This window comes from Delphinus delphis, chromosome 11, assembly GCF_949987515.2.
Source record: "Delphinus delphis chromosome 11, mDelDel1.2, whole genome shotgun sequence".
Lineage (NCBI taxonomy): Eukaryota > Metazoa > Chordata > Mammalia > Artiodactyla > Delphinidae > Delphinus > Delphinus delphis.
In genome coordinates, this window is record NC_082693.1 from 34,990,403 (window position 1) to 35,017,018 (window position 26,616).

At 37.7% G+C, this 26,616-nt stretch overlaps 1 protein-coding gene across 5 annotated transcripts in view; it reads left to right on the forward strand.

Annotated features, from left to right (window-relative positions):
• Window positions 1–26,616, forward strand: part of TMEM117 (transmembrane protein 117) — a 534,943-nt gene that overhangs the window by 437,163 nt on the left and 71,164 nt on the right. For all 5 annotated transcript variants that reach the window (XM_060026169.1, XM_060026170.1, XM_060026174.1 and 2 more), the window contains one exon: window positions 363–522. In XM_060026169.1, the coding sequence (XP_059882152.1) occupies window positions 363–522 (160 nt within the window). The remainder of the gene's footprint in view (window positions 1–362; window positions 523–26,616) is intronic.

The window sequence follows — 26,616 nt, forward strand, 5'->3', positions numbered from 1 at the left end:
TTGTTCACCACCCTCAGTAAAACAATGTATGTGTAATGAGAGTTACAACCAATGCTCTTTTGGGGACATATATTGCACTAACCAAGATTATTCGTAATATTTTATTGTTTAACTATTTGTTCTATAACCATTACCTTATTGCCCTTTAGGGAAAATCTTGGAAGAGATGCTGTCATACCTTTTTCTAATTGCTTTTGAAAGAAAGCTCTTAATTTGCTTCTTTTTTCATCTTCCTCTGGTGACTATGCCTTAGGATAGGTACTTGGCAAGGGGTAGACTTTTAATACAGCAGATCACATGCACTCTGCACTGTTTATATTATTACGTCTAATGTTTTTTACTGAGTGTCTTGTTCCTTTCAGGACGGTTCTTTTCACTCTGACATCTGTGGTTGTACTTGTCATTACAACTGACTGGATCAGCTGGGACAAGCTGAATCGGGGATTTTTGCCCAGTGATGAAGTTTCCAGAGCCTTCCTGGCTTCTTTCATCTTGGTCTTTGACCTCCTTATTGTAATGCAGGTAAGTGGCTTTGTATTTTCCTCCTCTCACTGAAGCCACTCCATGCTCTGTTCTCAGTAAACAAACACTATACAGTGAAAGGCTCCATAAAGCTAGAGAAATGCATAGTTTACAGTTGCTATAAATGGAGCCTTCTCCGATCATATTTTCAGCAATTTTACTGAGAGGATAAACCAACTGGGCTTTTATGAAAAGGGTACCAAAAAGTCATTGTACGACCATTGAAAGGTGGCCCCTGGAAACCATACAGAATGGTTGTGGTATTTTTGCCAAAGCTTCAGGGAAAAAAACAAAACAAAGCAAAACAAAAAAACGCCTGCCATTTAGAAAATGGAAAGCTGCAGAGATGAGGATGATATAAACCAACAAAGCAGGGATAAGCGATTGCCAAAGCAACTTAGGGCTTTAGAGCAGTTGAAATGGAATAATATAAAAATGCTTTTTCTGCTTATGGAAATTATCACTTTCTTTCAGTATTCACCAGAGATCATTCCATTTTCATGTAAACAATATTTCTGCCCTGCTTAGCAACAGATTCTTTGTACAATGGCATCGTGCTTATCAGTGCTACTCGTGTAATCTTCTGGTGTGAATGCTTTGGGGTCTTAGGGGTGTTCCTTTGAATCGAGCGAAAAGAGACATTAACCATTACTTGGCACTTTATCTTGTTCATTAAATACCCATCCATTTGCTAGACCTTTTCTTATTACTTTCATAAGGCAATTTTGTGTTTTCCTCTCCAGAGGCATTGTAAGTGACCAGAACAAAGGCTCCATTGCTGAAGGGAAAGGAAACTTCATTGTGTTCTGAATTTATGTGAGATTTCACAGGATAGCAGATTGGTTTTCTCATTGCTACAGGCAAAGAGAGGCCTTTATAAGAGATTAAGTGTTTTAGTGTTAGTGTTTTAAAAGAGAATAACAATCTGGCATGGCTTTGTTTTGGTTTTTGGGTTTTTTTGGTATATAACATAGCCGAGGTGTGAGAGGCTCAAGAGGGTTCCTAGAGTATATTATTATTTTAATAGATGATGATTTAAAATACATTATTGTTTTTAAAAATTAAATGAAATTGAATTCTTTGTCTCATCTAAAAATTGATGTATTTCTTTTTTATTTCCCATGGGATAGTTTAGCATAGTGAAGAAAGCCCTGGACTTTGAGTAAGGAAGCACTGGCAAGGTTCCGTATCTGTCTCTCACTTGCTATAGGACCTCCTCTGGATATTTATAAAACTGAATTTATAGCACTTACGCAATAATGTCGTGCATTACTTTTTAAAGGCTATTTTATCTTTTTTCATCTAATACTCCTCCTAACTAACATACTATTATATGTAAAATATCTGCTTTGGCCAAGTGGCCTACTGGTACCTCATTGAACCCACCTTAAAGTCAAAGGTACTAGTAGCCAAGTAGACCATTATCTTTTTTTTTTTTTTTTTTTTTTGCGGTACGCCAGCCTCACTGCTGTGGCCTCTCCCGTTGCGGAGTACAGGCTCCGGATGCGCAGGCTCAGAGGCCATGGTTCACGGGCCCAGCCACTCCGCGGTATGTGGGATCTTCCCGGACCGGGGCATGAACCCGTGTCCCCTGCATCGGCAGGTGGACTCCCAACCACTGCGCCACCAGGGAAGCCCTATCTTTTAATTTGTTTAAATTTATATATGTGAAAAAAAAATTGTATATGTGAGAGCACAAATTCCCTGATTTCCTACTACCATCCACCATCTTTTACCCTCTTCATATAGTTTTAATTATTCTTGCAATAGGTTCACTAAAATCAGGGACTTGAAGTGGGAAAATGTAACATTAAAATTTGCAGATATTATGGACTCACTCAAAAAGTACTTCATAAAGAGAGATGGAAGGAAGGATAGTCAGGATTTATGCAGGCAGAGTCAGCAGGATTTAGAAGGGAAAGGCATTCTAGATGAAGGAAATGGCATGAAAATGTGGAGTCAGTAAAGTACTGAAGTGTGTACAGAGTGGCCAGAGCACCAGTTGACTGAAGATGGAGGGCCCCTGCTGAGGAATATATCAGTTTGGACCATTTTGGCTACAGGTAACAATAACCCTGCCAAGCCAGCTTAATCAAAGAAGGAAATGTATTACTGCATTATAAGGATGGCCTGCAGAATTAAAGAGGAGGGATGCAGTAGCATTTTAGGGACACATGAAAGCAGAGACTAAAGTGTAACAGGGAACCCAGTCCTAGCTCTTATTCTCCATCTCTCATCTTTTTCTCTTTCACTTCTGCTTTCTTTTTCTCTCTTACTGTAAAGCAGCTTTTTCAGCTTTCCAGTTCACGTAGAAGAAGGTGGCCACAGCCAACACCTCAGAGGGAGACTACTCTTGGCTGTCGGGTCTAATTCTGGATTCCAGGGAAGGAATAGCAGGGACTGGATTGTCCTGCATCCAGCTGTGAACTGACTGGGGGTGAAGCAGTCCCAGAGAAAAAGGGGGAGAGGTTGGGCCTCAAAAACCAAATTAATACAAGGAGTTGAAAATGGGGCCCCCAAAGTAGGTCTGTTAACTCCTTTTCTCTCTCCCCCAACACCTGGTCAGCCAGCCAGGCCTATCGATTCATCGTTTGTTACGTCTCTTGTAGCCATACCTTCCCTGCTCATTTCTCTGCCACCATTCCAGTCCTGGCTCTCCTCTATACTATTGTAAAATAATTTCCAGTGAAACCTTCTGCCTCCAGATGTCCCCTTGTCCCACACGCCCTACACAGCTCACCTTCCTAAGCTTCCAAGCTGAAATGCCATGTTGTATATGTCACTTTTCAACCAAAAATATTGTCAGTGACTCCCATTGTCCGAGAATGAAGTCCAGACTCTAGGAGCTCTCTCTCAGGGCTCTCCACGGTCTGCCCTTGGCTGTGTTTTCTCCCATATCTTCTGTGCTCTGGCTCTACCCAGCCCTGAGGGCTGTTGCTTGGCCCCAACCACAGCATGCTTATTCCAGGATGTCTGTGAGCCTCTGTTTCCTCCTCAGGTTGTATCTGTCTCCTGCTCTGCTCATTTACACTTTACCATTGAAGACCATTCCAATGCCCTCAGTAAAGCCAGGGAATGAATTCCTCCTTGCAAGTCCTGCAGCACATTTTACCTGAACTGCAGATCAGCATTTCACCTTTTCCTGCTCTATAGAGCAGAAACCATAGCTTATAATGATATATCCCTGGAGCCTCTCTAGCACAGAGCCTTACAAGGGCGGCAATAGGCCCAGAGTAATAGAGGATAAAGAAGTGGCATTTCAGCACTGAGTCTCATGCAAACTCTGTCCCGCTCTGGGAGCATCATGTTGAAGTGCAAGGAACTAGTGCATGTGGTGAGAGAGTGAATTTAAGGAAACAGCCCCAGAAGCCATATATAGTCAAGCTTTTTAAAAATATCTAATACAAATGTCCTAACAAGTCCATAACCAGCTAAACTCTGATCTAATCCACTTTATGTTCACATATTTTAGACAAGAGAATAATAGAAAAGTAGCAAACTTCGTGGAAATGGAGGCAGTAGTTTTACTGAAAGGTTTTCCCTCATTAGAATTAAGTGATTTAAAAGCAATAGACCCTAGGCTTTTCTAATGGTAGGAAAATTCAACTTATATGATTGAAAGAGATTTTAATGTTTGGTTAAAAAAAAAAAAAAGAAAAGAAACCATTAGAATATGATATTACTGCTGTAAAGATTTTATTTTAACAAAATTAGTAGGCCAATTCTGAATACTTGTAGAGAAAGTGCAATTATTTATTTTTATGAATATTTTAAATAGAATTTTGTATGTTTATTGTGAAAACTATTGGTTGTATCACATATTTCTGTAGTTTTAGGAAATTCACTAGAACTAAGGCATAAACAGTTGCCAGTAAAGTATAACATGACTCATATAAATCACACATTACTACAGAACATAAGAGGTAAATTGTACAGAACACTTCCCTCTGAGGAAATCTTATCTCAAATTCATTTAATATTTATAATTACATCACTTAACTTTTATATACTCCTTTAAATCCTTGCATAAGTATTTAATTTGCAGTTCTATCCCACCTACTCATCTTTTCTGCTAGATTGAAGAAAAGATATACCTAAGACATATAAGAATTAAAAATACAACATGTTATAGAGTAAGCAAAGAACAAAAATGTGTCTTAGGAGTTCACCAAAAATAAAGAGAGAGAGAGCAGTGTAGACATGTAGCCAACGTAGTGAGGGAAAGCTTCAGAGAAGAGATTAGATTAGAAGGACAGGCAGCTAGAATTTGAAAAGGCAGAGCAATGAACAAGAAAAGTTTTCTAGCTGGGAGTAGTATCATAATCATCAAGGTAAGAATCAGTTTTGTTCCATTAAGTTCAGAAAATGTTGACAGATTCATTTCTAGTGTGCACTGCACCCGGTGCTGGAGACGGGGGACAGGGGGAAGGGAGATCAAAGATCAGTGACACACCGCACAGGAGTTTGTAGCTGCAGAGAGGAATTCACAGTTTAATAGAATAAATAGGAGTAGAAAAGTAGAGACATTTGAGAAAGACTATCTTTATTTAGATGAATGGTTCAGGTAGAAAGTAAAAATTCCCACCTCGCACTTTTAAATTCAACTAACCCACGCTGCCAGGATCTATTTTCTGATATGAAGGCTTTAGAAGAAGGAAGTTTCTCTTCATAAGCTAAAGAACATTCTGGGCTTTTTATTAGACAAGAAGAGAGAGAGTGAGAGAGGGAAGAGAGAGGAGGAGACGGAGTAGGAGAGGTGAGAAGCCAGAAAGATGGATACAGGCAGGAGCGAGTGCAGGAGCCAGTGTGTGGGGCAGGTGGCAGGATTAGGCAGTGGTGATGACCACGGAGGCTGATGAAGTTATATCTATGGGCAAGTTTCTCATAAATGCTTTACATAACTGGACTCTGGCAGATTGGTGTAAGGAGATTAAAAAACTCTTCAGCTTCACAACTGGACCAGTGTAGCCTAGCATCAAGATAGCATCTGCTGAACAAGGTGCCCAGGAGGTGGATACAGTTGTGAGCTAAATTGCTAGAGTTTATAGGTAACTATGGGAAGGTTTTGCACATATATATGTATCCTTGAACCTTCCTTTTCTTTAACAGCCTCTCCCCTAGAAAGCTTCTCGCATCATCTTGTGTGTGTGTGTGTATCTTAGATTTATGTATATTATGTATATAAATAGATACATAATATAGATAAAATGCACATCATATATATAATAGCTTTACATGCTTCAAGGTGATGAGAGAAATCTTTTAGAAGAGAGGCTTTTAAAGAGAAGAAAAAAGATTCAAGGATCATATTTTCATGAATACATGTGTGAAAACACTGTTGATACATCCTTTCAATACTTCTCGTAATTTCTTGTAATTTATCTATATACCTGCCTATTATCTTTGTACCTACATACCTGCCTTCCCCCTGTAACATGTGAGCTCGAGGAGAGGAAATGTATTTTTTCATTCCCACAGCTAACTCATGTTCAGTACATTGCAGCTTTACCATAAATATTTTGCTGAATGAAAGAACAAAGGAATGAACATAACATTATTTCAGGAAAGCCAAAGATCATGAGATTTTTCAAGAAGTAAAATGTTTACCAACAGCAAGAGAATGAACCATCAATACTATTAGATTAAGTCATATCCACTGAAGTATGATCCCACAGTAATTAAATATCCAAATAAAAATTTGAATAAAATGCTCAGTTAAGTGTTAAAAAGAACTCTTTGGACTAGTTGGAAAGCACATAGAGAGAAGTGATATTTCCTGAAAAGTCCTGAAAATATTTCAGTGCATTAATTCTTAATGCACTGAAGAAATAATTATGAAAATTACATTCAACAAACATCTCACTGTGTAACATCTAAAAATCTAATTTTTTTTTTCTGTTTCGTGCATCATTCTTAGAAGCAGATTGACTAGTTTAAAAAAAAATAGACATTATGCCTCTTGGTAGACTTTCAAACTCTGTTGACCTGACTTTAGTAGGGCACTTCTTTTGAGGTCATAATTTTTGAAAGTGGAGTCAGTTCCTTTAGAACGTAGGGCAGAGCAACAAGTGTGAAACTATTTTAATTAAAGAGCCATAGTGTTTTGACAAGTGGTCATCTATTTTTCGGATAAGTTATTTCAACTGTTTTGCTTACAGGTTACTTAGAAAGGGTTGTTTAAATGTCTGTTCACCAGTTTTAACATATTGTTAACATATTGTTCAGCTTTGGGAATACTTTATATAGCTTTATTCAAAGTATTTAAAGTTCCTCTTCACATTTATTTTTCATCTTTATTTTTCTTATGCAAGGTCTACAGTCCTATTTGAAAACGCAGTAATGGTAATTTCTGTTATGGGTCCCACATGTTGACATGGAATAACGGTTAATTCTTTAAGTAGTTCCTAGATTAACCATAAATGCCTGTTCTCTTCATGATATGTGTCTTAGAGGTTGAATCGCAACTTTATTTACTGTCACCGTTTTGTGCTTCTGACATCATTGTTGGTCCAGTGGGTAGACAGACTGTTATATATTTATATATATACAGATATAAATCAATATATTTATTAGTGGTCCCAGAAACTGGTCTCCACATAGCAGACAGACTTACCACGGTAAGTCATGTTCATGCAGCCTGACGGAGGCCAGCCAAGTGGGCAGGAGATGCCAGAGAACAGACCTTGGCAGGTGACCCAAGGTATCAGGAACATTTGGCAGAAGGTAATAAGTAAGCTGGAAGCATTGGGGTTATCAGGCAAAACAAAATTTAGCATCCAATCATGGGTACTGGTGTGACAAATACACTCACTCGAAAATGAAACTAAGTCTGCTTAGCATATGAAATAGATCACAATTTTGAAACAGGCAGTAAGTTCTATGAGGGATTATTGTGAGCAGGAAAGATCACGGAAGTCTTTATGGATAATGTGGGGAGAATGTAGCTTGAAGGAATTATAAGATTTGGTTAAGCGAGCGGAAAATAGAGACATTCAAATTTTAGCCCCATTTAAATGCTTCAAACCCTGAGGTATTTTTTAAAAAAGAGCTAGAACGTGTTTAAAAAACTGGGAAGATATAAATTCTATACTATTGCACATGAGCAGTAATTTTTTTCAAAGCCATGCTGAGGCAGCAAAACAGATCTCCCATAAATTAGTATTTTTCCAGTGGCTGCATTGTTTCCAGGTGCTGTGGAATGATCAGTGCTTGATCGTCATCCTGAAAGAGTTTTCCAGCCCTGGCCTCCACCCCATCTTTGTGTGTGTGTATCACGATTCTCCCTGGATGTCTTGTGTAGTGTTGCCACTTATTGCATCAACTGTACATGACAAAAAAAGTGCAATATCGAAGACTGACATGGTTGGTCATTTCATCAGGCCCTCAGCTTCACTGGGGCAGGTTTCAAACAGAGTATTATACTTCAGGTCAGAGCTTTATAAGTTTTTTTGGAGGAGGTAATGAAGAGGATGTGACCCCACCAGTTGATCCCAAGCAGGACCTGATACTTGAAGACTTCTCCCTGCTCCCCTGTGTTTGGTATACCTGCTGTCCACTTTTCCCATAGTGGGAGCTCTTTTCAAGGGTGCAGGCTTGAGAGATCAAAATCTAGCGGAGACCATCTGACAGGTAGTTTCTAAGTCAAAGGTCCATTAACTCTGGATTTGAACATGCAAGAAATACTGTGCAGCAAGCGGCTCAAACTCCAGTCTAGTCTAGTTAGACTAGAGATTGGGTCTAATACTAGGAGACCATAGTGAGAACCTTTCATAGTGGAAATGAGGAACAAGCTTTGAAGAGGGGCAGAGTGTGCAATGGAAACATAACTGGACTAAAAAGAAAACGGAGATGGAGGGAGACAAGGAAGCAGGGAGGCAGAAAGAAATGTAAAAGGCTAGCATTCACTGAGCACTTACTATGACCTGGATGCCTAGACACACTATATCTTTTTTAATCTTCTCAAACCCCCCTACAGGATTCATATTGTTATTATCTATAATTTTATAAATGAAGATGGGAATTGCCCAAGGTACACAGATAGAGTCTGGCTTCAGCAGAATGGGGATTAAAAAACAGAACTGTATGACTCCAAAGCCCATACATTTTTCAGACCTTGTAATATTGTGCATATCAAATTAAGTAATATACACAAGTAATGTCCAAAGCAAAGCACTTGACATGTGGCAGGAAGCTTGGTGAATGAAGGGAACACTCCTGCAATAGACTAGAGCCAGGACTCTATTTCTTTTCTCTTTTTTAAAAAATAATTTTATTGGAGTATAATTGCTTTACAATGTTGTGTTAGTTTTTACTGTACAGCAGAGTGAATCAGCTATATGTATACAGATATCCCCTCTTTTTTGGATTTACTTCCCATTTAGGTCACCACAGAGGACTGAGTAGAGTTCCCTGTGCTATACAGTAGGTTCTCATTAGTCATCTATTTTATATATAGTATCAATAGTGTATATATGTCAATCCCAATTTCCCAATTCATCCCACCACCCCCCTTTTCCCCCTTGGTATCCATATGTTTTTCTCTACACCTGTGTCTCTATTTCTGCTTTGTAAATGAGATCATCTATGCCAATTTTTTCAGATTCCACATATATGCGTTAATATACGATATTTGTTTTTCTCTGTCTTACTTCACTCTATCTGACAGTCTCTAGGTCCATCCACGTCTCTACAAATGACCCAATTTTGTTCCTTTTTATGGCTGAGTAATATTCCATTGTATATATGTGCCACATCCTCTTTATCCATTCCTCTGTTGATGGACATTTAGGTTGCTTCCATGTCCTGGCTATTGTAAATAGTTCTTCAGTGAACATTGGGCTGCATGTGTCTTTTTGAATTATGGTTTTCTCTGGGTATATGCCCAGTAATGGGATTGCTGGGTCATATGGTAGCTCTATTTTTAGTTTTTTAAGGAATCTCCATACTGTTCTCTGTAGTGGCTGTATCAATTTACATTCCCACCAACAATGCATGAGGTTTCCCTTTTCTCCACACCCTCTCCAGAATGTATCATTTGTAGATTTTGTGATGATGGCCATTCTGACTGGTGTGAGGTGATATCTCATTGTAGTTTTGATTTGCCTTTCTCTAATGATTAGTGATGTTAAGCATCTTTTCATGTGTTTGTTGGCCATCTGTATGTCTTCTTTGGAGAAATGTCTATTTAGGTCTTCAGCCTATTTTTTGATTGGGTTGTTTTTGTTGTTGTTGTTATTGAGCTGCATGAGCTGTTTGTGTATTTTGGAGATTAATCCTTTGTCAGTTGCTTCATTTGCAACTGTTTTCTCTCATCCTGAGGTTTGTATTTTCGTCTTGCTTATGGTTTCCTTTGCTCTATTTCTTAGAGTGTGATCTTGGTTAAGTCACTTCATGTCTAGGAATCCATTTTCTCATCTCTGTCATGACAATTTTTTCCTGACCCATGTTATTTTTATGATAGTCTTAAAAAGGCCCTTGAAGTGAGCTATTTTTACATATTGAAATTACATAATCTGGATAGAAGAAAACAATTTGGTTGGAAAAAAGTTTCAGCGTTATGCTTTGCATTACAATTAATCATTCAGGCTTCTTTTGATCTTAGCTAGAGAAAACTATAATAATGTGGTGGTATATAAAGACCTTGGAGTCTCAGTGCATTGCAGCCATAATATGCTAAAAGAGATGTATGCTAAGGGGATGATTCAAACCCTTACCTGATCATAAAAATCACCAAAATTCTTACAAAATATGTGAATTCTCTGGCTATAGGAAGATTGCCAGAAGTTTCTGGCTTCATATGTGTGCAATGGTGCCAGGGGATTAAGCATTACAGATGATTCTTGTGACCACGGTCACCTAGAAACCGGTTAAAAATGCAGATTCTTGGGTCTTCTTCTTACAGCTAGTGGCATCAGAAGTACTAGAGGATTTGGCCTGTGAATATGCGTTTTTATTTAGCCTAAATGTGATTTCTCTGAAGCTCACTGCTCTAAGGTAATGCCCTAGAAATAAGTGAATGTCTATAGTTACTACGATTCAGATAGCTATACATAAAAGAAACCCAAGAAAATTCCAAATTTCCAGATGGTACTTGGAATTTATTGCATTTGATGAATTATTCAGAATTCTGCATTTCTCCTATAAAAATACATCATTCCTGTGGTGCATATTGTGAAAAGCTGAACAGTTAACATCAAATATGTATGTGGTGCACTTTTCTCTAATTTTTGATGAAAATATATTTTATAAATATCCCTTTGCTGAAAATGTATTTATGTCTGAGATGCTTACCATTTATTTAATTTTTGTTTGATTTCAATAGCTGCGTACGTTTATTTGGCAAGTTGAGTAAGATCTAAAGTATAGTAATAGCATGAAACCAAAGAGGTATATATTTCTCAGTTTTATAACAAAATTAATTTCTACACAAAAGTATGTCTGGGAGAAAAAAGAAAATTAGTAAATTAGTTGTTTATAATTCTTTTCATTCCTTCTAAAATGAATAGGTAGCAAGGAATATCGTTTGTTTTAATGAATGGATTGATAGGTATGGATGCAAAATTAGGAAACTCAAGGACATAGAGGCAGTTCCTGCTTATGCAGTAGGACAGTAGGAGCCAGGAAGCTGGAAGGAGTTGTTGTGGGAAAAGAAAGAGAGAATACATAGAGGTGGCAGCTGCTACAGCTAATAGAACTCGGGAGAGAGAGAAAAGTTTTGTTCTATCATATGCAATGTTATACCCAGATTCCCAAGAAAATTTCAGTTAAAATATATATTCTCCAATCCTTTTGGCATTATTTTCCTCCAGCCCCATCCTGCTTTTTCAATTCAAGATGGGCTTCTGGACAAGATTCAGGGGAAGGACAAGGTTGTAGAGGCCAAGGTACGTTTTGATTACACACGTATGAAAATTAGTGGATGTAATGAGTAAGTGTAGAAATAAGATCTCAAGGGGGCATTTGCTTTATCTTACGACTGCCTCAATTATTAAACATTTGAAATTCTTTCGTTTTTGGGTTTCCATGGAACTACCTCTGTACTGGCTCAAAGCCGAACTGTATGTCTCTTTCTTTTCAATCCCATTTGTCAAATCCCCTTCCTCTTACTACCTTTAAACATCAGTATACTCTGAGGTTCTGTCCTAGCCTCTTTATCTTTTCTTCCCAGCTATTTTTCCAAGGCAGTTTCATTCACCACCATGACTTCCAGTCCTTATAGACTGATCTTTCTCTAATATTTCCCAAGTCCAGATGCCTCTGCTGAATTTCAGACCTGGATATCTAACTGCCCACTGGCTATATCTGCCTAGATGTTTGATGGGCTTCTCTGGTTTATCATGTTTAAAACCAACCAGTCATGAATCCCTCAGACTGCTATCAACTCAGTCACTCAAATAAAAAAAATTGGGAAATATAAAATATGTCTCTCTCTCTCACATATCTTCCAGCCAACAGTCAAGCTTATGTGTTCTTTTTGCTAAACATCTCTTGAATTTGTTTCTCCTTTAGACCCTTTAATAAACCTCTTCCTCAGTTCAGGGTACCATCAACTTTCACTTACATGAGTACAATAGTATTTTGCTTCTTTTAGGCTAACCCCATTTCTCCAAAATAATCTTTTTAATATAAAAATTTGATCCTCAAAATTCTTCAAATAGAAATTCATTTCCATGCTATACTGGGCCTTTTATCATCTAGTCCATGCCTTGCTTCTCACCTATTCCTGGCTGACACCTTCCCTTTCCTCCCTGATCCCCACCCTTTACATTTTATATTCCATTAATTCTTAAATACCTATTGATTACCAAATTGATAAAGTCTTTCCTCATGGCACAGGCCTTTGCACATGCAAAGAGTGCAAGAGAGGCAAGAGCCTCTCCTCAATGCACATGCTTGGTTGCCCTCCGCCATCTTTCAACCCTCAGCTTAAATGCTATCTTCTCTGTAAAGCCTCATCTGCCTCTCTCAGATAAACTAAGTGCTTCTTTTCTTATATGTCCATGGAAATTTTTATAAATTTCAATTACAGTTATTCCCCTATTGAATTACATTTATTCATTTTATGTATATAACTATTTCACTGAAAAGTTGTGAGAACTGTGTGGAATAGTTAGGTCAAACAGAGAATATTCAACAGATGTTGGTTAAACTTAGACCAGTACCTAGACCAGTACTGACAGGTTGCTGGGACTCAATAAACATGTTTTAAATGAAATTTTTTATAATATTTGCAAATAAAAGTAATTTTTTTTTAGGCTTTGGGGTCAGTGTACTTGTATGAGCTACTTATAGGTTTTCTGGTGAGAATTGTATTTGTATTGATCAGAAGTTGAAACCTTTGTTTTTACAGGGCTTATTTAAGGTTTTGTTGATATTAGACAACTTATACATTAAATTTGGTGTAGGTTCTAGAAATATTTATCATCTAATTCAATTTTCTTTATATTTTGCAAGACACAACCATCATAGACCCAGAGTACAGTCTTTGTTCTGACTATACTGTGTGTTTCCCTGAGCCCAGTTTTTGCTCAGGTAGACTCTCCTAGTTGAAACTGGTATCCTCCACGACTGCTATTAGCATACCACTTACAGACAGGTACAAAAGAGGCTAAAAGAATAAGAAATTTTGGTGCTATGATTGCTCCTCCCTGTAATATGAAACAGGCTAGAAAAGTCCTGATTGAAAAGTCATCAGAAAGAGATTCTGAGCATGACAGACCTGCTATATTTTTCCTAATCCCTGAAAGAAGGAAAAGAGGTAAGAATATTATGACTAAGCCTTGACTTACGCTGTCACTGTTGTTAGGAGAGACATGGTGACTCCCCCAGAAGGGCTTCCTTATGGATGGAGTGATGGAGAACTACAACTGACTTTCACATTAGGAGTAAAACCGTCTGTTATTATGGGTGAGAAAACGACACCAAATAAATTAACACTTTAAAACTTTAAAAGCTCATAATCCTAAATTCAGTCATAGAGAGTCCATGATACTTTATTAATTTATAAAAATAGCAACCATCGGGGCTTCCCTGGTGGTGCAGTGGTTGAGAGCCCGCCTTCCTATGCAGGGGACACAGGTTCGTGCCCCCGGTTCGGGAAGATCCCACATGCCGCGGAGCGACTAGGCCCGTGAGCCATGGCCGCTGAACCTGCGCGTCCAGAGCCCGTGCTCCGCAAAGGGAGAGGCCACAACAGTGAGAGACCTACGTACCACATAATATTAATAATAACATCAGTCTGTTTTGTATCTTAGTATAGAATCACTCAAGGGTTCAAACTTAGTGACAGATATACATTTAAATATATATTTACTAAATTTTTATAATAAAATTATAAAAAGTTATGGCTTATTTTGATGAAGAGAGGAAAAAATTTGTAGATTTTAACAAGGTAAAGTGGGAGAACTTGAAAAAGGGATTCTAATCAAATGAGATGTTGTAACTGGAAAAATCTCTAGCTGTATGATCTGGAGGACAATGAACTATAAAAAGGACATAATTTGATTAGAATAAAATGAGTTGATGATGTTTATCAGACAAGCCTTGTCATGGAGAAGACACTAAACCTATCATCCTCAGCATGGTCCAGGTGTTATTTCTTTCTGCATTTGTATGGTTAGCAGCTCAAGAACATTTTCTGTTTGACCTCTAGAGTTCTCTTGATAATACAATGTGTATTTTCTGAGATGGTCCCAATGAGATAAATACTTAAATGAATAATGGAACTTCTCAAAGATCTAGAGGGTTTAGCAGTCTCACTCTTTCTGTTCAAATTCATGAGCCACTTCATCTCACCACTAAAATGGCTTTCTGACTTCCTCATCTCTCAGTAAGAATAAGTCTGATATGTTTTTGAATGTTTTAGACAATTATTTCCATCTCTGAATGATTGTGACTTGCTTATGAAATCAGAAAGGGTAGAGCATCAGCCACCAAGCTTGATGGAGGTGGGCCAGTGTAAGTAGTTTCAATACTTCTTTTGAGATCTGTTTTAAAGCTGTGCTCTAAAAAAGGGAATTTGCAAATCGAATTAATATACAACCATAGTCCCATGATGCACAGTAACCTTCAGGGATGTTTCAAAGCCAATCTGCCAGAAAGATTATGACAATATATACACACCAACAGTGACTAAAAATACCTGGCATGGTAGGCAGAATAATGTCCTCCGACCACTACACACACACACACACACACACGCACACACACACACACACACACACACACACAGAGATATTCACATCCTAATCCCTGGAACCGCCAAATATGTTAAAGTATATGGAAAAGGGAAGTTAAGTTTACACTGGAATTAACGTTTCCAGTCAGCTGACCTTAAAATAGGGAGATTTTCCTAGAACACCCTGGAGTGCCCAATGTAATTATAAAGGTCTTTAAAAGAGGAAAAGGGAGGCAGAACCAGAGACATGGTAGCATGAAAAAGACTTGGCCCAACACTGCTGGCTTTGCAGATAAAGGAAGAAGGCCAATTAGCCAAGCAATGCAGGCAGCATCTAGAATCAGAAACGGGCAAGGAAATGGATTTTTCCTAGAGCTTCCAGAACAAAGACAGCCCTTCCAACACCTTGATTTTAGCTCCATGCGAACCATTTTGAACTTTTGACCTCCAAAACTATAAGATAACAAATTTGTGTTGTTTTAAGTCACCAAGTTTGTAGTAATTTTTTATAGCAGTAATAGGAAACTAATATATCTTTCTCCACATCTTTGCTAATATTGGGTATTATTGATCTTTTAAACCTTTTGCTAGTCCAAAGGTCAAAAATATCTTACTGTGTTTCAATTTTTTCATTGTTAGTTAGAGCTTATTTCCTTCTCCTAGATATTTGATGGATATTAAAATTGCTTTATGAACATCCAGCTCATGAGCTGATCCTGTTTTATTTATTGATTGATTGATTTTTTTTAACATCTTTACTGGAGTATAATTGCTTTACAATGATGTGTTAGTTTCTGCTTTATAACAAAGTGAATCAGCTATACATATACATATATCCCCATATCTCCTCCCTCTTGCGTCTCCCTCCCACCCTCCCTATCCCACCCCTCTAGGTGGTCACAAAGCACCGAGCTGATCTCCCTGTGTTATGTGGCTGCTTCCCACTAGCTATCTATTTTGCATTTGGTAGTGTATGTATGTCCATGCCATTCTTTCACCCAGCAATCCCACTACTGGGCATATACCCTGAGAAAACCATAATTCAAAAAGAGTCATGTACCACAGTGTTCATTGCAGCACTATTTACAATAGCCAGGACATGGAAGCAACCTAAGTGGTCATCATCGACAGATGAATGGATAAAGAAGATGTGGCACATATATACAATGGAATATTACTCAGCCATAAAAGGAAACGAAATTGAGTTATTTGTAGTGAGGTGGATGGACCTAGAGTCTGTCATACAGAGTGAAGTAAGTCAGAAAGAGAAAAACAAATACCATATGCTAACACATATATATGGAATCTAAAAACAAACAAACAAAAAGTTCTGAAGAACCTAGGGGCAGGGCAAGAATAAAGATGCAGATGTAGAGCATGGACTTGAGGACACATGGAGGGGGAAGGGTAAGCTGGGACAAAGTGATCCTATTTTATTATTGAGGTTCTAGGTTTTTTTCCTTACATATTCATTTGACTATTAAGTTTCATTTTTGCTGTTGGTGTCTAACACATTAAGAAAAGTGTTTTCTAAGTTTTATCAGGAATTTATGGTGAATTTTTATAAAATAAGGCAGCTTTTCAATATCATGGGAGACTATCACAGATGTGTTTTCTTTTAGTATGTTTTACACTTTGAACTCTTAATACAATAAACTGTGAGAATAGATTTCTTATTTTGACCCACCTTACATCACTAGAGTATATCCCACTTTGTGACAGTGCATTATTTATAATAAACAGCTGAATCAATTTTTGCAAATGTACTTCTAAGTGAGATGTGTGCCACCTTTTTTCCTGCTAATTTTTGTCATCTTTACTTTAGTCCTTAAATGAAGTGAAAGCCTCTGACTTTTGCTGTACTCTGGAACCATACAGGAGCTATTTGTGTTACACTCTATTATTCCATGCCTTGCTGCACATCCTCTTTCTCTACCCCTTTTTTGTGTAAAGTCAGTAATCTCAAAGATGTTTAGAGAGAGAAGGAAAATACCCATATTATCTCAGACTGCTATTTTGAGTACCTCCTTACCCCCATCTTTTAAAATTAGAGTTTTATTTTTTCACATCCTTCAGCCATTCCTCTCATTATGGAAGAAAAAAGAGGTGAGACATAAGAAAGGACCTCCATGGAGAAGTGTTTTGGGCAACATAGCTTCTCGTTGCCTGTAATGTCATTAGATTTCTTTCCCTATGGTGTTTTATTGTTATTACTCTGACTGTCTTTATCACTATCATGATTATGCCTTATATAAAATCCTGTTTGTAGTATACCAAGTTATAAATATATTGTTAATTCATCTTGTATTATGTCAACTTGGACTGTACTAATAGAAGTATCCAGGGTGAAAGAGGTAATAGCCCCATGTTATTTTATCATGGTCAGAACATTTCAGCAGAATTGTGTTGAGTTTGGAGTACTATATTAAAAATGTATTGACTTTCTTTAAATTGAAGTTGATTTCCAATATTGTGTTAGTGGCAGAAAGGCTTTCAGCTTTTCACTGAGTATGCTGGTTTGTCATAAATGGCTCATATTATGTTGAGATACGTTCTCTCTATACCCACTTTGGTGAGACTTTTTATCATGAATGGATGTTGAATTTTATCAAATGCTTTTTCTGCATCTATTGAGATGATGTGGGTTTTGTCTTTCCTTTTGTTAATGTGCTGTATCATGTTGATTAATTTGCATATGTGGAACCATCCTTGCAGCCCTGGAATGAATCCCACTTGATCGTGATGTATGATCCTTTTTATGTATTGTTGAATTCAGCCTGCTAATATTTTGTTGAGGATTTTTGCATTTATATGCACCAAAGATATTGGCTTGTAATTTTGCTTTTTTGTAGTGTGTTTGTTTGGTTTTGGTATCAGGGTGATGGTGGCTTCATAGAATGACTTTGGGAATGTTCCCTTCTCTTCAGTCTTTTGGAGTACTTTGAGAAGGATAGGTATAAGTTCTTCTTTGTAAGTTTGGTAGAATTTCCCAGTGAAGCCATCTGGTTCTGGACTTTTGTATGCAAGGAGTTTTTTTTTTAAATTACAGATTCTATTTCACTTCCAGTTATCAGTATGCTCAAATTATTTGTTTCTCCTTGACTCAGTCTTGGCAAGCTGTATGTTTCTAGAAACTTGTCCATTTTTTTCTAGGTTGTCCAATTTGTTGCCATATAGTATTCATAGTATTCTCTTATGATTTTTTATATTTCTCTGGTATTGATTGTTATTTCTCCTCTTTCATTTTTTAGTTTGTTTATTTGGGTCCTCTCTGTTTTCTTCTTGGTAAGCCTGCCTAGACATTTGTTTATTTGGTTTTCTTTTCAAAATAGCAGCTCTTGGTTTTCTTGATATTTTCTACTGTTTTTTGATCTCTATTTTATTTATTTCCCTTCTGATCTTTATTATAGCCTTCCTTCTGCTTGGGCTTTTTTGTTCCTCTTTTTGTAATTTTTTTGGTGGTAGGGTAAGTTGTTTATTTGAATTTTTTCTTGTTTCTTGAGGAAATCCTGTTATCACTATGAACTTCCCTCTAAAAACTGCTTTTGTTGCATCCCATAGATTTTGTATGGTTGTGTTTTCATTGCCATTTGTCTCAAGGTATTTTCTGATTTCCTCTTTGATTTCATCAATGGCCCATTGGATTTTTAGTAGCATATTGTTTAGTCTCCATGTAATCATTTTTTTTCTTGTTTTTCTTTCTGCAGTTGATTTCTAGTTTCACAGTGTTGTGTTCAGAAAAGATGCTTGAAATAATTTCTATCCTCTTAAATTTGTTGAGGCTGTTTTGTGCCCTAGTATGTGGTCAATGCTAGAGAATGTTCCATGCCACTTGAAAAAAATCTGTATTCTGGGTTGTTTTTGGATGTAGTGGCATATAGATATCAAGTCCGACTGTTCTACTGTGTCATTTAGGATCTCTGCTGCCTTATTGATTTTCTGTCTGGAAGATCTGTCCATTGATGTCAGTGGAGTATTAAAGTCTCTTACTATTATTGTATTCCTGTCAATTTTTCCTTTGAGTCTGTTAGTATTTGTTTTATATATTTAGGTGCTCCTATATTGGGTACATATATGTTAACAAGTGTAATACTCTCTTCTTGTATCATTATATAGTGTCCTTCTTTGCCTTTCTTTGTGAACTTTATTTTAAAGTCTATTTTGTCTGATATGAATATTGCTACCCCTGTTTTTTTAGTCATTTCCATTTGCATGAAAAACCTTTTTCATCCCCTCACTTTCAATCTATGCATGTCTTTTGCTCTAAGGTGAGTCTCTAATAAGCAGCATATTGCAGGGTCTTGCTTTTTTAGTCCAATCTGCTACTCTGTGTGTCTTTATTGAAGCATTTTTTCCATTGACATTTAAAGTAATTATTGATAAGTATGTATTTCGTGCCATTTTAAACATTGTTTTCCAGTTGATTTTGTAGTTGTTCTTTGTATTTTTCTTCTTTTTTTTCCTTTTGTGGTTTGATGGTTTTATTTTATATTATGCTTAAGTTCTTTCTTTTGTGTTTTTGTGAATCTATTGTACATTTATGATTTGTGGTTACCCTGATTTTCAAGTATGTTAACCCATAACTGTATCTACTTGCTTTAGACTGATAGTCATGTGAGTTCAAACACATTCTAAAAGATCTATATTTTTTACTCCTTGCCCCTACATTTTGTGATTTTGATGTCCTATTTTACATCTGCATGTTTATCCTTTTGCTGTTAATTATAGTTATAATTGCTTTTACACAATTTTTTGATTGGTTTAATCTATGTATGGCATTTAAGTGATCTTCAATCCGTTTTTTTCTTTTTAATTAATTAAGTTATTTATTTTTGGCTGTGTTGGGTCTTCATTGCCGTGTGCGGGCTTTCTCTAGTTGCAGCAAGCGAGGGATACTCTTCGTTGTGGTGTGCGGGCTTCTCACTGCAGTGGCTTCTCTTGTTGCAGAGCACGGGCTCTAGGTGTGCGGGCTTCAGTAGTTGTGGCAAGCAGGCTCAGTAGTTGTGGCTTGTGAGCTCTAGAGCACAGGCTCAGTAGTTGTGGTGCGCGGGCTTAGTTGCTCTGCCATATGTGGGATCTTCCTGGATCTTCCAGGGCTCGAACCCATGTCCCCTGCATTGGCAGGCGGATTCTTAACCACTGCACCACCAGGGAAGTCCTTCAATCCTTTTATATATTTGCCTTTCCTATTGCCTTCTTACCTTTCCTATAGATTCTTGCTTATTTTCTATTTCGAGAAGACCTTTCAATATTTGTTTTAGGGTAGATTTAGTATTGCTGTGTTCTTTTAGTTTTTGCTTGTCTGAGAAATTCTTAGTTTCTCCTTATATTCTAAATAATATTATTGCTGGGTAGAGTATCCTGGGTTGCAGGTTTTTCCCTTTCAGGACTTTGAATATATCCTGCCACTCCCTTCTGGCCTGCAAAGTTTCTGTATAGAAATCAGCAAATAGCCTCATGGGGGCTCCCTTGTAACTGACTTTTTGTTTTCTCTTGCTGCCTTTAGAATCCTTTCTCTTTTTTGCTTTTTTAAATTTATTTATTTTTTAACTTTTATTTTATACTAGAATATAGTTGATTTACAATGTTGTGTTAGTTTCAGGTGTACAGCAAAGTGATTAAGTTATACATATACATATATCTATCCTTTTTCAGATTCTTTTCCCATATAGGTTATTACAGAGTATTGAGTAGCATTCCCTGTGCTATACTGTGGGCTCTTGTTGTAGAATCCTCTATGTTTTTTTTTTAATTAATTTATTTATTTATTTATTTTGGCTGCGTCGGGTCTTCATTGTGGCATGTGGGTTCCTCTAGTTGCGGCACATGGGCTTAGTTGCAGTATGTGGGATCTTAGTTCCTGAACCAGGGATAGAACCCAGGCCCCCTGCATTGGGAGCGTGGAGTCTTAACCACTGGACCACCAGGGAAGTCCCTTTTCTTTATCTTTTACTTTTGCCAATTTAATTATGATATGTCTAGGTATGGGTCTGTTTGGGTTCATCTTGTTTGGGACACTATGTGCTTCCTGTACCTGGAAGGAAGGAATTTTGGTAAGTTTTCAACCATAATTTCTTCAAATACATTTTTGATTCTCTTTTCTCTTTCTTCTCCTTCTGGAGCCCCTATTATGCATAGATTGGCACGATTTATATTGTCCCATAGCTCTCATATGTTGCTTTCTTTTTTTCTAATTTGTCTTTCTGTCTGCTGTTCTGATTGGGTGATTTCCATTATTCTATCTTCCAGATCACTTATTCATCCTTCTGCATTACTTAGTCTGCTAGTCATTGATTTTAGCTCAATTTTTATCTTGGCAACTGAGTTGTCTAATATTTATTCATTCCTCTTTATAGTTTCTAGTTCCTTGTTACAGTGATCTGCATTTATCCATAATCTTCCTTAATTCCTTTAGCAATTTTATTACCTCCTTTTTAAACCTGGGGTCTAGTAGACTGGTGAGGTCTGTTTCATTCTTTGTTCTCTCAGGGAATTTCTCTTGTTCATTTGATTGGGAGTAGTTCCTCTGCTTTTTTCGTTTTACGTATGTTTCTCTGTCTTTGTGAGTTTAGGAGAAACAGTTATCTACTGTCGTCTTGCAGGACTGTTTTTATGTGGGAGTATCCCTGTGTAGACTGTGTGAGTCCAATATTTTTGGTGTGAGGAGTGTTTTTGGTATGGATGCCAGCCATGTCTTTCCTCAGTGTGTGCTGGCCGTTATCACCTTGATAGGGGGTGTGACTGGTGTTGTGGTGACCAGAGCCTGCACTGGATGTTGGGCACTCTTTGTTCTGTGGCTGTCATAGCTCTGTTAGGGGTAGGATCAGCTCTCCACTTGGAGTAGAAGCTCCCAGATCTGGTTCCAAGCTTCAGTGTGAGGTAGGTAAGACTGGAGTGCTCCTGTGGGGAAAGGAGTGGCTGAGTACTCTTCCACAGGGTCTGTCTGTGGGACGTGGAATTCTGATGCTGCCCATCACTTGGTGTGCAAACCAACAAAGTCTGCTGCTGCTGGACCTGCCCTCTGACCCGTCCCTACTGTGGTAGAGCTGATGATAGGCTCAGGTATCAGCCCTGCTCCATCCTGTGTGATATCACAAAGCCTACTGCCACTGGAGCCATGCCCTGTTGAGCACGCTGACAATGGGGTTCTAATGGCAGACCCATGCCCTGTCCTGTGTGGAGTGATATTGGGGCTCCTATGGTGGAACCACACCCCACCCTGTGCACATTAACAATGGCAGCTGGGGACCACACTCTAGGCCCTTCTGGCTGTCTCTGCACAGCTAGACTGAGTCCTCTCTCAGGGACTGTCACTGGAGACTGAGTTTCAGCAATTAGGTACTGTGCGTACCAGCAGCCCCATCTGGCTTTAGTTTCCAGCTGGGAAGTACAGCAACTGGCAGCCATCAGTGCCCATCTCTCTCTGTCCTGATTGTGAGCAAGCCAGCACCTGCACACTCCTGTGAGCAGAATACACTCCTCTCTAGCTCCCTATCTGTCCCGGGAGACCTCTCAGCTGGCAATGGGGGTTCCCAGAGCAAGGGAACATTTCCTCTTTCACAGATCCCTCCCAGGGGTAGAGGTCCTGTCCTGATGGGTTTTTTTTTTTTTTTTGGTCCTACCCAATTGTAAGGGAATCTTTCTTGCAGCTTTTGTTGTGTAAGAGATCTGCCAGTTTTCAGTTACTTTTCTGTGAGAATTGTTCCACATGTAGATGTATTTTCAATATGTTTGTGGAGGAAAGTGAGCTCCATGTCCTTCTACTCCACCCTCTTGATCTCCACTCCTCATGTATTGACTTTTAAATTACAGAAACTTTACAAGTTTTTGAAAAAAATTGGAAAGATAGAGCAGAATAAAGAAGAAATACAATTATTTATAATATACTATTGCAGATAAATTCATCATTAGTTGTAGACTTTAGCTTATGATAATAATTACATCTATTTTTCTGAAAACAGAATCATACTCTACATTATTATTGTTTTATAACCTGATTTTTCACTTCACAATGTTATTAAAATTTTCCACGTTATTACATGTTCTTTCACAAAATTATTTTAATCAATGTATTATAATTTTATCAGTGATGGTATTGACAGATTCTCTATTGTTCAACCTTTGTTTCCATTTTATTACTATTTGTGGTGCTTCAATGAACATGACACAGTGAATATTTTCTTGAGATAAATTCCTACAAGTTGAATTGCTAGGTAAAAAGAGTTGCATGTTATAATGACTTCTAATATGCTTGGCTTAATTTCCCTCTAGAGGTTGTTTTATTTATAATTCCACAATAAGTGCTGGAAGGTGACCATCCCCCTCAACAGCAAAGAATATTGGATTTGTATTAATAGTTTCCAACTTGACTGGCAAAAAAAGGAGTATTTCATTTTGATATACATTTCCTTAATTATACTTATCCATGATCATTTTAATTCAACTCTTTTAAAATTTGGATTTCTTTTTGAGTTTTAGCAAGATAATACAGACCTGTACATTCTCCAGCCACCTCAGGGGGCCTGGGGTAGCATAGCCAACTATAAACAAACAAAACCTTCTGCATCCCTCTGCAGTGAAACATGACTATCCACACTAAGTACGACATACAGAGACTATCAATACCCTCTCTTCTTGATGGGTTTTACCACCAAATGAGCTCAAGTCAGATTAAATTTTACTGCTGTATGAATGCTGAAAATATCTTTATTTTCAGAGCTTTTCTACTTCGAAATTGAGTGTAAGGGATGGTAGACATGTAGTGAAGATGGTCATTTTTTTCCTTCTCTATTGTCTATTTATATTTATTCTTTTTTTTTTTTTTTTTTTTTTTGTGGCCTCTCCCGTTGCGGAGCACAGGCTCCGGACGCACAGGCTCAGCGGCCATGGCTCACGGGACCAGCCGCTCCGCGGCATGTGGGATCTTCCTGGAGCGGGGCACGAACCCGTGTTCCCTGCATCTGCAGGCAGACTCTCAACCACTGCGCCACCAGGGAAGCCCTATATTTTTCTTTTTATAAATTAGTGGCTCAGCTTTTTATTAGGATGCTTACTATTTTCCTCATTGGCTTGTAATTGCTGTTTGCACTTTGAAGATCTTACTTCTTTTCCTGTTACATGTATCATAAATATTGTCCTGAGTTTTGTTATTAAGATTGTTTGCAACAGCTGTTGTCAAGCTTGGGTCTACCCAAGAATCACCTAGCTTGTCTGTGTGTGGTGAGGAGTAGTTGTGTATGTGTGCATGCATGTGTGTGTATGTGTATGCACATAAATGTTTGATGCAAATTCCTAAACACTGCTCATAGAAAATATGATATAAAAGGTAAGGGTAGAATTCTGGAGTCTGAATCTTAGAAGGCCCAAATGTGATTCTGATACAGGTAATCAAAGACTCACATTTCGGTTTGTGGCTAAGTTTGTTCAATATGTAGCTGTTTTCAGTTTAGGTCTGGTGAAATTTATCAATCTTTTCCTCTGTGATTTCTGCCTTTTATGTTAAGCTGTGGGCACTGTGTTTCAAAAGAGACATAGACAAACTAGAGAACATGCCCAAAGGCCAACAACCAGGATGCTGAGAGAACCAGAATGACAAAGGAATGATGGAAGGAATGCAATATTTAGCTTGAAGCATAGATTTTGGGAAGGAACATGCTAACTCTCTTCCACTGTCAAGTGGAACAGAGCATGTAACCATTCTCTGCTGTACCAGAAGGCTGTACTAAGAGCAGTGTCTTGAAGTCCAGGGCATCAAATCCATCTTCCATTGTGAATTTCCATTTACAAAATGTCTTTCATCACGTCACTTCTCTGGAATCCTTTATGGCTTTTGTTGTCTCTTGGAGAACACTCAGTGTCCTATGAGAGCCCTCACAATCCCAGCCTCATCTGCCAGCCTCACCCCTTCCACACTCACCCAATGTGCTGCCCAAATGAGGGCTTGATGTTTCTCAAAATCTCAACAGGTTCATGAGTCTTTCCTCCTTCTCAAATCTGAGTTTCACAAGCTATCTGATCTGCTAACCCCCCTTCCCTCTGCCCTGAGCCAGATGTTGAGCTCTGGTCAGGCCAGAATCCTTGGGAGTTCGTTTCTCACATGATCCTCTTTCTGGAATCTCACCACTGTGACCTTACCCAGAAAAGAAGTCATTGAAAAGCCCAAAGTTGTATTTATATGCACTTACATATATTAATATGTAGTTAATATTTTATAGGCTAGGTATTAGGGCTATGAAGATGAATAAAATACGTATCCTTTTTTCTAAAATTCTCAACATCTCAGAAAAGAAGAATTAAGGAAAATTAAATGGGAAAGTTTAGTGAATATTTAAAAATTGGAGAGGGCATCGCGACTATGTAATTCACATTTCAGCAGTTATCGAAATTCCAGTGATTTATAATGCATTCAGACATAAAACTATGTTTAAGAGAATAAATAAGAAAGAAAAGCATTAAGTTTGCCTTATTTATATAGAAGACTAGCAGCATTGTGTTCTGAACCAAATGCATAATTTTTGCCGAGATGATTAAATGAAAGATGTTTATGCTTCTGTTGAAAATTTGATTGGTGTTATACAGCATGTTAACTGAAAGACATGCTCATTTTTACTTGCTTAGGCATCCCTATAATGTTCAATAAAGCGGCTGCATGTTTTTGCATAACAAAAGGGAAAGTGCCTAGTTAATCGCTGAATGTCTTGGGATAATGAACCTGTTACACATTTTAGCATCTGTTACATTTATATTTTATTGTGACCATTAATGGATATTTTTCCTTTCCACTGTATAGTAGAAATGGTTTTTTTCTTATTGTCACACAGCAATTTGAAGTAGGAGTTGTAGTTTTTCTAGAAGCAAATTACTCAAGTATATTATTGTATTTGGAGTCACTCCTTTCAGGTATGTGTGGTGTGCCGCTGAATTTCCAAGTCAGTAAGAACGCCACAGTTGCTAGGTCAGAAGCTCTCAATATTTTAATCTCATATCTCCACACTTCCAGAGTTGGCTAGTAAGCTGTCATGGAATGCCCATTAAGGAAAGCATTCCTCAATGTTACACAGTGACTTAAATGGCCAGACCCAAGCCCGAACTTCTGTGACAGATTACAAATGTGTTTTACTCTGTAGAGCAGTGAGCCAGCTAAGTAATTTCTAAATAGTAGACTTGTCATCCAAATGCAGTTTGACATTATCTCTAGTTGATCAAAACCCTGAGCTTTTTCTCAAGGAATTAATAACACTTTTATTCTTTGACTATAGAACATCTTGAAATTTGATGCTAATTGTATTAGCTGAGGCTGATTTTCTTTGCAAGTTCCAAAGCAATGCAGCATGCACTATCTTGTGAGCTCCTTGAAAGCATGAGACATCATATTTATCTTAGCATCACCACCATTTGACCAGTGTGATGCAATAAGAGTTTCCATAAATATGTATTGAGTTGAATTAACTTCATTTGCCATGGATTATAAAAACTACGAAGAATTTCAGCACTATTAACACTCTCAGTTCTACTTAAGAGTTTGAAGCTTTAAGGAACAGTGCATTTTATTCTTCCAGTAAGTCAATGACTCCATGAGAGAACTATTAGCTCTTATAGTTCATTCGTTCAGCTACTTTTGGAAAACTATCATCCCAGACCAGATACAGCAGCAAATTCTAGCCAAGGCAAAGCAAATGTTATAATCGATGTTATAATTTATAACTAAAAGATATCTTTTTTTGGGATTTGGACCAATTTTTCCCAATCTCCACCTAAATTTTTTCTACCATTTCAACTCATTTGTTTCTAGAGAATTCCAGAATCTTCTGTAGCAGAAAGATCTTCTCTTTACCAGGGAGTTCAGAGACCATTAAAAAGCCTAGTGATATGAGGTAAAGGGAAAGTCAGAAATAGTTTTTAAAACATACAGTATATAA